Genomic DNA, 13,186 nt, shown 5'->3' with positions numbered 1-13,186 from the left:
GTCATCGCCGAGTGCCCCACCAACGTTTCTCCCGCTCAACAGTCCTATAACCTTACTCTCCATTCACCAACAGGAAATCAATTAACTGAGTGGTTCTTTGCAGACATGTCTCAGCCGAGATACCTTACCGGCGATAAGGCCGGCATTCAAGAATTTCTCGACAAATTCGATGTATGTACTTCAAGTCTTGTGGGAGGTGTCACTGACAAGCCTGTTCACAGGTGTTCCTATTCGACTGCGATGGTACGTCTTCATTCTATATTAATATACAGGACCATTTTTTACTTATTTTCAATCCTCTCCAACAACCCAAAGAAACTCCGGGCGAGCCCTGTATACAGAGCTGTGATAAGGACGAGGAGCTGATTATGGAGAAGGATAGGCGTCCTCTGGTCTGGAGACCACCTCTTCCCCAGGGTTGCAGAAACCATCGAGATGCTGAGGAGTCAAGGTTCGGGTGTCACGCTTTTTGACCGATTGACAGATTTGACTAATATGGAGCTTCAGGCAAGCAGCTCGTCTTTGTCACCAACAACAGCACCAAATCTCGAGCAGACTATAAGAAGAAATTTGATAAGATGGGTATTCCGTGTAAAGTGGTACGTGAGAGCAATCATGATGATCTCTAACCTACGAGTTAGGCGATCTTTGAGCTGATATCGTTAGGACGAGGTCTTTGGTTCCTCATATAGTGCTGCCGTTTATATCGCCCGCATCCTCAAGCTACCCGCACCTAAGAACAAGGTCTATGTACTTGGCGAATCTGGTATTGAGCAGGAGCTCGCTTCTGAAGGGGTTCAGTTTGTAGGAGGCACAGACCCGGCTTTGCGGCGCGACATTGAACCTGAGGATTTCACGGCCATGGCAGATGGGTCTAGTCTAGATCCAGATGTGGGTATCGTACTTAGTGGGCTAGATTTTCACGTCAACTATCTTAAACTCGCAATGGGCTTTGCGTATCTCCAACGCGGCGCCATTTTTCTGGCGACGAACACCGACAGCACGCTCCCGACAGCACACTCGCTATTCCCAGGCGCAGGTTCAGTTGGAGCAGGATTGGTCAAGGCATTCGGGAAAGACCCTCTAGCATTAGGCAAGCCGAGTCAGGCGATGATGGATGCAATCGAAGGGAGGTTCCATTTCGATCGGAGCAAGGCGTGTATGGTCGGTGATAGGCTTAACACGGATATACAATTTGGAATAGAAGGGAAGCTAGGAGGGACACTAGCAGTGTTGACAGGCGTGAACAAAAAAGAGGATTTTCTCGGGGAGGGAAAAGAGGTATTGCCAATGGCTTATGTAGATGCTTTGGGTGATTTGCTGGGCTGACAAAGTCTCGAGTCATATTTAGGGGTTTCTATCTTTTATAGATGTTCAAAGAGCAGAGACAGATGGTCGGAAATAGAAGTAAACGTACTTAAAATAAAGCACGTACCAGAAGAAGCTACAACGGTGCCTGTACCCCGCTAAGAAGTCGACCCTTGGACGCATTCCGAATACGCGCTAAAACGCGACCCCTGCAGCAACGCGTCTTCCCATATACCACTTCAAATTTAGTACCAACAATCAGCCGTCGTCTCCACAACTCTCACCACAACTGCTCTTCACCGATTACAGCGACAATGATTCGGTCGGACTTCTCTCGAGTTGATCCCAAGCGGCGTGCCGCTCTTGACCACAAAAAGACACAATTCGCAAAACCGCAATTCAAAGAGCAAGATTATGTTCACTCACTCAACTTTTATGAAATCCCTCCTACAGCAGAGATAACGCTAGAGGAGTTCGAGGTTTGGGCGATTAACCGGCTGAAAGGTGCGTAAAACTCTTGAGTAAAGATAAAATGTCCAATGCATCCCTATTCTGAAACGTCCAAGAGATTCTCCAACTGCATATCGAAGAGTAGCCTCGAGAAAAATGAAATGATGCTGACAATTATGTTAAGTCCTCTCGGAGCTTGAGGCCTGCTCATTCCGCAATCGCACCCCCGAAGAAACAGCTACACACATGACCTCTATTCTTGACAAATATCTCCCGTTGCACTCCAATTCTTCACGTTCGTCTACCCTGCAAGAAGAGCGGAAGAGAGACCACTACTCCCACTTTATCCTTCGCCTCGCCTTCTCTGCAACTGAAGACCTCAGGCGACGCTTTTCGCGATTGGAAACCATGTTCTTTAAATTGCGTTTTAAGGACGAAGCTTCGATGGAGCGACAACAGTTTGTGGATAGTTTAGGGTTGGAGTGGGAGAAAGTCGAAGAGGACGAAAAGAGGGAGCTTAGTCAGGAGCTGGCTGCTGCGGGTGGAAAGAAGGGAGAAGATCAGGGATGGTACAAGGTGGACTGGGAACGAGTGCCAGAACTAGTAGAAGGACGGAGGGTGTTGTTGAAGAGGGGGAAAGCTTATGTGCCGGTAAGGGAGCAGATGAGTCTGGTTGTAGCGGAGTTCACGAGGAGGTTGGATGATGCACTTGAGGTATGTCGGAACCCGATCTCCCTAAATATGAGATTCTCAGCTTCCGTCGGACTGGGCAAGCTGACGAGATTCACAATCTAGCTGACTGCTCGTGCTCTCCCTCGCCTCGATGAAGACGACCGCCTTAGCCCAATTCTAGCCCACCTCTCCCAGTCTTTTACAGCTCCAGACGCTGCCTACTCTTCCACCGATGCCAATATCGACGGCCTCTCCACGCTAACTGCCGCCTCAATCGATACCATCTCCCACCACTTCCCACTCTGCATGCAAAATCTACACTCCAATTTGCGCGCCAACTCCCACCTTAAGCATTACGGCCGTTTACAGTATACCCTTTTCCTTAAAGGCATTGGTCTTAGCTTAGAGGAGTGTATTGTTTTCTGGAGAAAGTCCTTTAAGCTGATGACCGATGATAAGTTCGCCAAAGAACACAAGTATAACATCCGGCACGCCTACGGCGATGTCGGCGGCGATGCAAACCGCCGCGGCCGTGGCTATACGCCCTATTCATGTCAAAAATTACTTACAGAACCGCTGCCTAAGCCTGGTCAATCGCAAGGTTGTCCGTACCGCACCTTCAAGTCCGACAATTTGTTATCGCTACTCCAACGCACGGGCGTAAATGACAGGGAATTGTTGAAACAGGTGAAAGAGGATGTGGGTAGGCAGAGGTATCATATTGCATGCAATCGAGTATTTGAGTGGGCTCACAAGAAGGAGATCAAGAAGGTGAAGGATGATGGCACATGGGGTGCGACAGAGCTGGATATGATTTTGCATCCCAATACGTATTTTAAGAGGAGTTGGCTTTTGAAGCATTTAGGAGAGGGGAATGCGGGTATTGTGGGAGGGTTGGGAACGGATAGTGATAGGGTGGACGTCGAGCAGTAGACGTCTAAGGGGATAGATGCTGGGATAGCGGACGGTTTAGCCGGGCTGCGGCGTTTTACATGGCGTTATGTGGTCTTTTCAGCTGGAATGAGTGTTAGTGGGGTAACTGTATTGTTCCCTGGGTTGGATTTGGTATGTCGTTCATAATGGAATGTAAAGGTGCATACTCAAGATGCTAAGTTGAGCTGGCGTTTTAAGCATTGTGCATTTACTAATGGGAGAATTTGAGACTTAGCTGTCCGTGTACAGCACCAATGCAACGAAGGGAAAGGAGCAACGTGACATGCAATTGGCCATTTTCATCTTAGAATATCGGTGGTCTCTCGCAAGCTTGGTGCTGAAGGTACGAAGAAGAATAGTCCGCTAAATCGGGAGAAGTCGGGTCAGATGTTCTTTTCTCTGACCAAGAAGAATCTGGCGAGACTCACAGGAGCATACAGCCCGGCCAGTGTTGCCGAAAGCTCCGTTAGTGCCCGCCAAGGCGCTAAAACCTCGGCTAGTGTTGATATTTTGACTCCGACTAACTTTACAATTTAACTCTTATTGTATTACGTTTAGAGTTAATAATAGCATTATATTTTAATTATAACATTAATAAAGCTATTTAGGAGTTTTAATTAAATACTTTATACCATTTATTACGATATTAAAAGAGCTAAGTAATAATATAGGCCAGGTAAGTTTTAGGAGGTTATATTAAGGTTATACTAAGGTTATACTAAGGTTTTATTAAAGATCTAATATAGCTATAGACCCTAGAGAACCAGCAATCTAGAGTAGAAGAAGTATTTATTAATATTCTATTTATATTATTACCTTAATCTAACTAAATAATATTAGTTGCCGCTAAATCCCTACTAGCCCCTAAAGAATAACTATAATAACTCTTATATAAGTGGCGCAACTATATATTTAAATTATATCTATAATCTAATATAGAAATAGATACCGCTTAATAGCCTAAACGTATAATTCTACTATAAGGTAGGGTAACTTCTTATAGCTATAATATAGATCTAATTAGGATATAGTATAAGGACTTTCTAAAAATTAAATAGGAGAATGCTTTTACTCTATTAAAAAAGAAAATAGAGATCTGACTGCCGGTTTTGGAGGGTTCTGTCGCCGTTTTTGGAGGTTACGTCACTAAAACTCCCCGCCGCCCTAAGCCTCTTGCTTGCCGGTCTAACGTTAAGCCTCTCGCTTACCGCCCTACGCCCCTCGCTTTTTAATAGGCAGACTATAATCCTTTTACGCGCCTAGCACTAAAGCTATATATACTCTATAGCTCCTACCTTTAATCTATTTAATCTAGGCCCAGTTTCTTTTATTCTCTACCCTCCTATCTCCTTAACCCTATATTACTCTTTAGATCCTTCCTACCGTTATTACCCTCTAGGTCCTTTCCGCTGTTACTACCCTAAGTTCTCTTCTAGCTCTCTAGAATACGGCGCGCTTAATTATTAAATTGCAGCTTATTATCTAGTATTATTAATAATAAGTATATAGGCACGGATAGCGACGGTAATAGCTACGGGATAAAGCCGACCGTCTTTAATAGTAATGCCAACAGTGATGCTAATAGTAACGCCGACTGCGACACTAATAGTAGTATTAACTATAACGCTAATAGCATCGCTAGATCTAATAATACTTGCGAAGCGCCCGCTTAAGCATAGCTTTATAAGGATTAAGACTATCTACTAAAATACTACCTTAAACAGTTAGAGGAGTTTAAGGAATCTAATTTTACGACATAGGACTATACTAATAGTAGTACAAATCTCATTAACCGCATTAAAGAACACTGGTATTAGTAAGTAATAACCTATTTAGCGGCTTTCTCTTAGGCCTAACTTAGTAAAGAGCTAATAATTCCTAGATACTGCACCTATATAGGGAAAGACCCTAAGAAAACGTATTAAGTCCTCTTACTTCGGCTCCTTTATAGCTTCTTTAACTAATTCCTAAATTAAAAATAAGGAAAAGGGGGTAGGAAATAGTGCGGGACGAAGGTTTCTAGCTCGCTTAGCCTATACTAGAAGTACTATTGCCTTATATATAAGAGAGCAACTAGTAAGAAAATTACTAGCGAACTAACCCGCTAAATATATAAGGTAATTATATTTCTAGTTAATCCTTTAACCTAGTAAGGTAAGGCAAAGCTAAAATATCTTCCTTAGGTACTTTGGAAACTGGCAAAGAAATATAGTCTAAGCAATAAAAAGTGAGAAAAGACTGTTATGGACGTGGAGGATCTTGCCCTAGTTCTTAAGACTAACTTAGTTATAATAAGGAAGAGATATATAGTTAGACGACATTAGATATAAGTCTATTTCTTACTATAGCTAGGCTTTTGCACTATTAAAGCTCTTCTTAATCTATGCTACCAATATATAATAGTTACACTTATTCGCGACCTAGAAGGCGGGCCTTATAAAATCGGGCTTAAGTTTATATTTGAATTTACTAAGGAATATCTTGGTATAAAAGAAGCGTACATTCTCTTTCTACCCTATTTCTCTTACCTTATACTTATAGAGAACTAGTAATACTTTCCCAATTTCTAAGATTATCTTTAACCCTTTACTTATTCTTAGCCCTTACATCTTTCTCCTAGGCCTTCTCTTTACTAACTAAGCTTTTATACCCCCTAATCTAATGTTTATAGAGTAGCTTAGTAAGCTATATATTAAGCCTAGGCGTAATAAGTTGCCGCTACTACTCCGTTCAAACCTAGATAATATCCCTGTATTTTAGCGATTAATTAAAACCCCCTATAGCTATAAGGTCTTACTTAACCAGCCTTTACTATACTTAACTCTTTTGCCCTAGATTAAGGACCTTGGCGCAATTATAGGATTTCGGCAGGTTACGCGCCTATATAGTCTCCGTTACGGCGTAGGTAAGGCATTTAATAAGAATAGTAAGTTCTATTATATAGAGCTAGTTTTACTAAAACCTTTCTAACGCCTATACTACCTAGGTAACGTAAATAACGCCCTCCGGAACCTAATAATACAGCACGCCGACGCTTAAACATTCCTAAAGCACTACCTTCCGCGGCGTGTTAGCGTAGATATATAGGCAATTGTTTAAGGCTTAGAGCCTTAAGAAAAGTTAATAAAAGCGGTATACCGAATAAGCCAATTAATTAACCTATAGCGGCCACAGTACCTAATAACAAAATAATCCTTATTGGTAAACGAGAACCCGTATATTCGTACCTTAATCGAAACTTAAAATAAGCTAAAGCTTAGCCTTAAGCGTAAAACCGCAAGAAGTATAGAATACTAAAAACTTAGGCGAGAAATTATAAATAAAAGGCAACGTTAGAGAAATGCGCTATTAGAAAATATTAAAAAGAATTAGGATAATAAATAAGCTATAATTAATATTAAGCGGCAACTTTCTAGGGATAAATTTAGCGAGGATATTAGGGCAACCTTAGAATCCTATAATAATAGATCGGTTAAACATAAACGCCTTATTAAAGTAATTATAACGCTTCCTAGTACGTTACTAAAAGATAAGATATATAGACGCAATAATACCATTAATGCGGTTGTAGATTACTACAATATTAAAGAAGGCAGGGTATATTGGCCGGGTTATCGCCAGAGATAGTTTAGGATAGGTATCGCCCTTAGCTAAGTTAAGATTAAAGAAGATACTAAGATTTTAGAAGCGGCTAAAGCACTAGAGAGGGCAAAGGCATCCTTATATAAGGAGAAAAGACTAAAAATATACTTTATCTACCTTAGGAACTAAAAGCTATTAATTGGCAAGCGTATATATAAGTTCTATACTTTAGCTACTCTTACAAAACATTTCCAAGATAGTTATCTCTCTAAACTCCTATAGTAGGGTAAGATCGAATGCAATATTTATAAAGTAACCCTTAAGCATAAAATGCATCTTTAGAACTATGCGCTTAATATATATAGGACCTTTTCCTAGTTATTACGCGCTTATCTTATTATTCTTTACCACTTTTTATTTTATTTTAGTCTATTATCATCCAATCCTATTCTAGTATTTAGTAAAATAGATGCAATAACTAGGATTTTATAATTCGTTTTGGGGGGGCAAGGGGTAATAGGCAAGGGTAAGGGTAAGGATAAGATAAAGAATAAGATAAAGGGTAGGGTAAGGGGTAAGGTAAGGGGAGGCTAATAGGAGATAGATAATATAGTTACTATATAATATCTAACGGATCGACTATAGACGAGATATACATTTAAATTTCTTAGATTAACCTAAACGGAGAAAGGAAGAGAAGTATTATATAATAACTTCCTACCTAAACCAATCTCCTAAGCTATATATCTTTACTTATATATAACGCTCGTACCTTTTACAACGAAGTATATAAGGGTAATTAGGGTCAAATAGATAACTACTATCCTTAATATAATATATAAACTCGGCTCTGCAACTAATATTATAATAGGTCCTAGTTATATAGAGGGTATTAAGACAGTTATTAATGTTTTCGCTTTTGCGCTCAGCCGTAGTATACCTCGCCTTAGCGAATTAAAGTAGTAATTCCGTTTATTATAGCTGAGATTAAACAGCTTAAAGTTTTAGCATAAAATTTTCCTCCATGTCCTTAGATGCGGGAATTACTATCTGTATAATGCTAATAGTAAAATCGCCTATAATATCTAGCTCTATAAAGTCCTTAAGTTTAACAAGCTCTTTAATATACTTGGCCGCTATTAAGGTAATTATATTATATAATACTAAGTCGCCTATTAGGCTAAAGACATCCTTAATAATATTAGGAAACCTGTCTACAGACTAGCTAGTTCTTAGAATATATTAGATTTTTATATTTACAAGCTCTTTTAGCTATAGTATATTATAGTAATTAGTAATTACATTAATATAGACGTGATAAAGTGTAATATAGGCCGTTGTCAGCCGTATCGTTGTATCTTTATCATCGCCACCACTATTATTTAGTTTAGATAGCAATAAGATATTAGCGTTATTAATATTAGATCCTTACTCCTCCTTACCATTCTTATAGTCCCTCTTATATATAAATTAGATTATCCTCTTAATGGTGCCGGAATTGAACTCGTTAATATTTATAATATTAGTTGCCGCCTCCTACCTATTAGTTAGTTAGTTAGGGTTAATTCTACTAGCCGTTTAGTTAGCTTTTACCTAAAAGCCTCTATTACAGGCAGCTATAAGTACAGGAGATTAGGTGCATATAATCGCTTTATAGACTTTAAACTCTAGCCCCTAGTATATAAGTTTTAAGTTGCTATATTTCTTACTATCTATAAGCTGCGCTAAGCTAAATAGAACACTCTTAGATAGCATGTTTCTCTAGTTTTAACTATATCTTAAGTAACATTTAAGGGAGTAATTTAGTGTTAAACAGGACGATTAAGAATAAGAACTCTACTTTATTAAGCGTAGCTCTAAAGCCTCTATATATACATTAAGAAGTTTATCTAATCTATAACGGATTTAGCTAGTTAGTTAGAGCTTTAAACGTTAGTCGCTTAACTAAGGACTAGTATAACTTCTAAAGTTCTAAGAAGGGTAAGTGGTGGGGTATACGGCCGTAGCGCCTAGAAGTAGTTAGTGGTTATATAATAGAGGCTTAGTTAAAGGACGTGTTCCTATAGCTTAGGTTAAGGCTCTATACTCCTCTAAGCCATATTAAGCAAAGTTAAATAGTATTATATTCCTGCGTACCAGCCCACCAATTACACTATTCTACTTTTTCCCTAGCTATATACTAATACATCCTATATACCGGCCTATCTTTTATATACACCCCTATACTAACCTAATAATATTATAAGTACCTGCTCTAACGGCTATATATAGGTTAAACCGCTAATTACTTATCTAATTATCCCCTAGAACTTATCACTGTCACCTAGCTTGTAAAATTAGCTATACTTATACAGTTTACAAAATTAAGCATCGGGTTTTAAAAGACTAACTCTATATAGTCTTTCTATCTTTATTACGAAAGAAGTATATTTATACTAGGTATTTTAATAAGACTAGGAGAAGAGAGCATAGAGAGGGGGGTTTAATTTTAGTAAGGGTTATAAGCATAGGATAATATTATAAAAGCCCTACTAGGGAGAACACAGGGTTTATATTAGCGCCATTATAGCAATATTCTTCGCGCTAAAGAGCCGGCATAGATAGTTAAGAAAGAGAATCTCCTTATAGAATTACGTAATAAGAAATTTCTATTATGGAAAGACATTAAGAGACATTTTCCGAATAGGCACTATTAATTAATTAAGGAATTCTATAAAAAGAGTAAGCTAGGTAGTTAGGCGTAGCGTCTTTTAAACATACAGCTAGGATCTTAACAGGTTTAGCGGCTGCGGCTTTAGTCCTATAAGCCAGAAGGTTGTAAAAGCTAAGGGCTTATGGAAGCTAGGGGATCCTATAAGTTAGGTAATTATATAAATAAAGTAGTCTAACCTAGCGCCCTCTAATTAATGCCTAGCGTGTAAATAGGGTATTAATAGGTTTAATAACTTCGGCTTTAATTATACAAGCTAGATGCTCGTGGGAGTTAGCTAATCCTATAAGCTAGGTAATTGTACAAGCATAGTGCTTATAGGAGCTAGGCAATCCTATAAGCTAGGTAATTATGCAAGCTAGGCGATTATACGAACTAGGTAATCCTGCGAGCTAGATGCTTATGGGAGCTAGCCGATCCTATAAGCTAGGTAATTATACAAGCTAGGTAACCGTATAAGTATAGTGCTTGTAGGAGCTAGGCAATCCTATAAGCTAGGCAATTATGCGAGCTAAGCAATTGTATAAACTAGGTAATTATGCGAGCTAGGTAATTATACAAGCTAGGTAATTATGCGAGCTAGGTAATTATGCAAGCTAGGTAATTATACGAGCTAGGTAATTATGCGAGCTAGGTAATTATGCGAGCTAGGTAATTATATAAGCTAGATAATCTAACCTAGCGCCCTTTATTAACGCCTAGTATATAAATAAGAAGCAAATATTAGGAAAATACTAGAACTATAAAAAAAAGAAATATATAAGTCCTAGATTTAGAAATATTAAAGAAGTTCCTATATAAATAGCTCTATAAGCGTAGCCATAAGCCTAAGCCCTCTCGCGTAACCTAACTACCCCTCCCTACTACACCGGAATAGATAAACAACCGCTATATACTATAAGTAGAGAAATAATTTAAATAAAAAGAAAATACTATAAAAAAACATGTTTATATGCTTAAGATATAAATCTATAAGTACCGTAGTTTTAAATATAACTAATAGTTACTAAGGTGGCATGCGTCCCAGGTCTATAAGAAATTTAAAAAAAATCCTAAGTTGTTAGCATAGATTTACCTTCTATTATTACTTTTAAGGTAGTAAATAAATTTATCTAAGTAAAAGTATAAATTATTATAAATACTTTATAGCTCGCTATAAGTTAAGCGGGTAGAGACTCTAGTAGGAATAGTAAAATATTATTTTATTTCGCAATAGGCTAAACAAAAAAAGGCTAAAGTTTTAGGGTATGTTCGGTTGCAAATCGGCTCCATCTNATAACTGTTCAATCCGTGCGTCTTTTAGTGTCGCCCGTTCTGTAATTAGTGGCGGCTACCACCGTGGCTCGTTTGAATCTGTAATAAAGACGATTGTTCGGTGGCTCCAGATAAGGCTCCAGATTTGACTTCGCACAATGCGTGATTAACGTCGGTGAGCGATTCGAGTGAGCCCCTCTCTGCCACCAGGCCTCTATCGTGACTCCCCACTTTGGTGTAGTAATAGAGCCTCCTCGGCCAACGCCCTCTGCGATCAACGCTTTCTACACCTTTGCCCACCTCCAGTAGGAGCTGTAGTAGAGTTACAGTGACGCCCGCGACGCCCGCGACGCCCCGAAAACAAGCTTATTATAATTACGAAGGTAATAATATTATATAAGGCCCGCAAATGCGATAGCAGTATCGCAATTAGGGTGTGTGGAGTTGCCGTATTATAAGAAGTCGTGCATACGAGAGCTCCAGATTGATATGGAATATGGAACGGGAGCTCGAAGGCTACATATTGAAACGGTGCCAAGAACCTCATTTCAACTACCGTATACAGTATAGCTTGCAAATTTGACGCGCTTACCGATATGGAGGAGCTCCATATTNAAACGGTGTCAGATCTACCGAACAACACCCTCATATTCACATTTGAGCTCCGGTTCCGTTACAATATGGAGCCTCCATATTCGTAACGGAGGTGCAACCGAACAACCCCTTAACCCTTTTACCAGCTTTTATTAAAAATATTCTTTACATTTATATCCTATGTTTATAGATTTAAGACTATAAAGCTAAGGCCACTATATCCAACCGTTGCCTATATAGCCTCGTTACTTAATATCTCTTTATTACTATCTGCCCCTATTTCTTAATCTTTAGTGCTAAAACCATTTTCTCCGTTATATAATATCTCTACGTCCCATTCTTAATCCTTATTACTAAAGTTACTTTCCCAACTAGCTAACGCCTCTACGTTACCGTCATCTTTAAAGTTGGTTTCTCTATCTATAAACGCCTACTCACTAGCTAACAATTTAGGGACGCTGCGCTTATAGGTACTTAGGGTTACGGATACCACTTAAGGAGAAATCGTAGTTAATGTTATTAGGATATAGAACAAGCCTATAGACCTCTAAGTACCGGCTACTTAGCGCTTTAAGTAAAAGATCTCCCCTAACGTAAGGCAGATTAATAGAAGTTAATTACCACCTATATAAGGCGGAGCGCTTATAAAGGGCTTAGCTAAAATAGTAATTAAACCACCCTAGAGGCACTAATAGCTCCTTTACTATAGATAGGGGGTTAATATATAAGATTAACTGGCTAGAATAAGTCTACTATTTAGATAGTGTCTTGCCCCGGGAAGGATAGGCGTCAGAAGTAGATTATATAATGCTATTCCTGCTAAAAGAGGCGTTATTAGGGGTTATTATTAACTTCTAATTCTAGTTCCTAACTTTATATAAACGCTTCTAAACCCTACTAAGGCATACGGCGTCCGTTAGGGATTGTCAGCCATTTAAGTTTAGCAGCAGCTTAGCTAATAGCTACCCCTAATAATGCCTTACTTATAGATTACTCTAGGCACCTATAGTCTTGGGCGCAGACGATATATAAGCTAAAAGTAATTATAGCTACTAAATATTATACTATAGACACTATATAAAGTAAAAAGGGGCGGCTAGTATACTCCGCCTTTCCCTTCTACCTTCTATCCTAACTCCGCCTTAGGAGAGAAATGGAATATAAACATTATACTCCTAGTTCTTATATACTATTAATTTAACTTACCTCTAAATCTAACCTCTTAACTATATATCCCTTACCATCTTTATAAAAATACTAGACATTATATATATTACCTTAACTAAGCTTAGATATATTACTAATATAACCTATAAGTCCTTAATTAGTGCTTATAAAAACATTATAATATACTATCGCCCCGAAGATAATATACCTAATTATTAACCTACTAGAAACCTTAAATTATCTTAGAATTATATTAATAATAAAGACACGGCATCTAGTAGCGGGGAAAAGAAATAATCGTAGCTTTCTAACCCTATGTAGAAACAGATGCCTTATACGCCTGCTTAAACACCCAATAAGGCTAATTTTTACGAAAATAATAATAATATAAAGGGTAATACACAAGAGGATATGGTTTGGGGAGGTATATAAAAAATATACCTTAATTATCTTAGGGGATTAGAAGGCTACGGCGAAACTAAAATAGACTTACCTAAGCTAATAGAGGACTATAGC

General features: G+C 38.6%; 2 protein-coding genes across 2 annotated transcripts; both read left to right on the top strand.

Annotated features, from left to right (window-relative positions):
* Nucleotides 1-105: 105 nt before the first annotated feature.
* On the top strand, nucleotides 106-1,329 carry K441DRAFT_691015 (4-nitrophenylphosphatase; the record flags this gene model as incomplete). Its single annotated transcript, XM_067652442.1, has 5 exons — nucleotides 106-171; nucleotides 222-243; nucleotides 383-451; nucleotides 508-599; nucleotides 667-1,329. The coding sequence occupies 5 exons, from the start codon at nucleotides 106-108 to the stop codon at nucleotides 1,327-1,329; spliced, it is 912 nt and encodes a 303-aa protein (XP_067497193.1).
* A 248-nt stretch (nucleotides 1,330-1,577) lies between these two features.
* Nucleotides 1,578-3,608, top strand: K441DRAFT_670317 (DNA primase large subunit). The gene is made up of 3 exons (XM_067650269.1): nucleotides 1,578-1,812; nucleotides 1,943-2,472; nucleotides 2,554-3,608. Exons 1-3 carry the CDS (start codon nucleotides 1,623-1,625, stop codon nucleotides 3,361-3,363), a joined length of 1,530 nt encoding a protein of 509 aa, XP_067497192.1. The 5' UTR covers nucleotides 1,578-1,622; the 3' UTR covers nucleotides 3,364-3,608.
* Nucleotides 3,609-13,186: the final 9,578 nt, after the last annotated feature.

The sequence above is a fragment of the Cenococcum geophilum genome (genome assembly GCF_001692895.1).
Source record: "Cenococcum geophilum 1.58 unplaced genomic scaffold K441scaffold_81, whole genome shotgun sequence".
Lineage (NCBI taxonomy): Eukaryota > Fungi > Ascomycota > Dothideomycetes > Gloniales > Gloniaceae > Cenococcum > Cenococcum geophilum.
Note: the sequence above shows the minus strand (reverse complement) of the source record. Positions and strands in the feature narration are given on the sequence as shown.

Coding starts and splice junctions, on each gene's coding strand:
- K441DRAFT_670317 (XM_067650269.1), top strand. CDS start 1,623: ATGATTCGGTCGGACTTCTCTCGAGTTGATCCCAAGCGGCGTGCCGCT. Junction 1,813..1,942: donor GGCGATTAACCGGCTGAAAG/GTGCGTAAAACT, acceptor AATTATGTTAAG/TCCTCTCGGAGCTTGAGGCC. Junction 2,473..2,553: donor GGTTGGATGATGCACTTGAG/GTATGTCGGAAC, acceptor TTCACAATCTAG/CTGACTGCTCGTGCTCTCCC.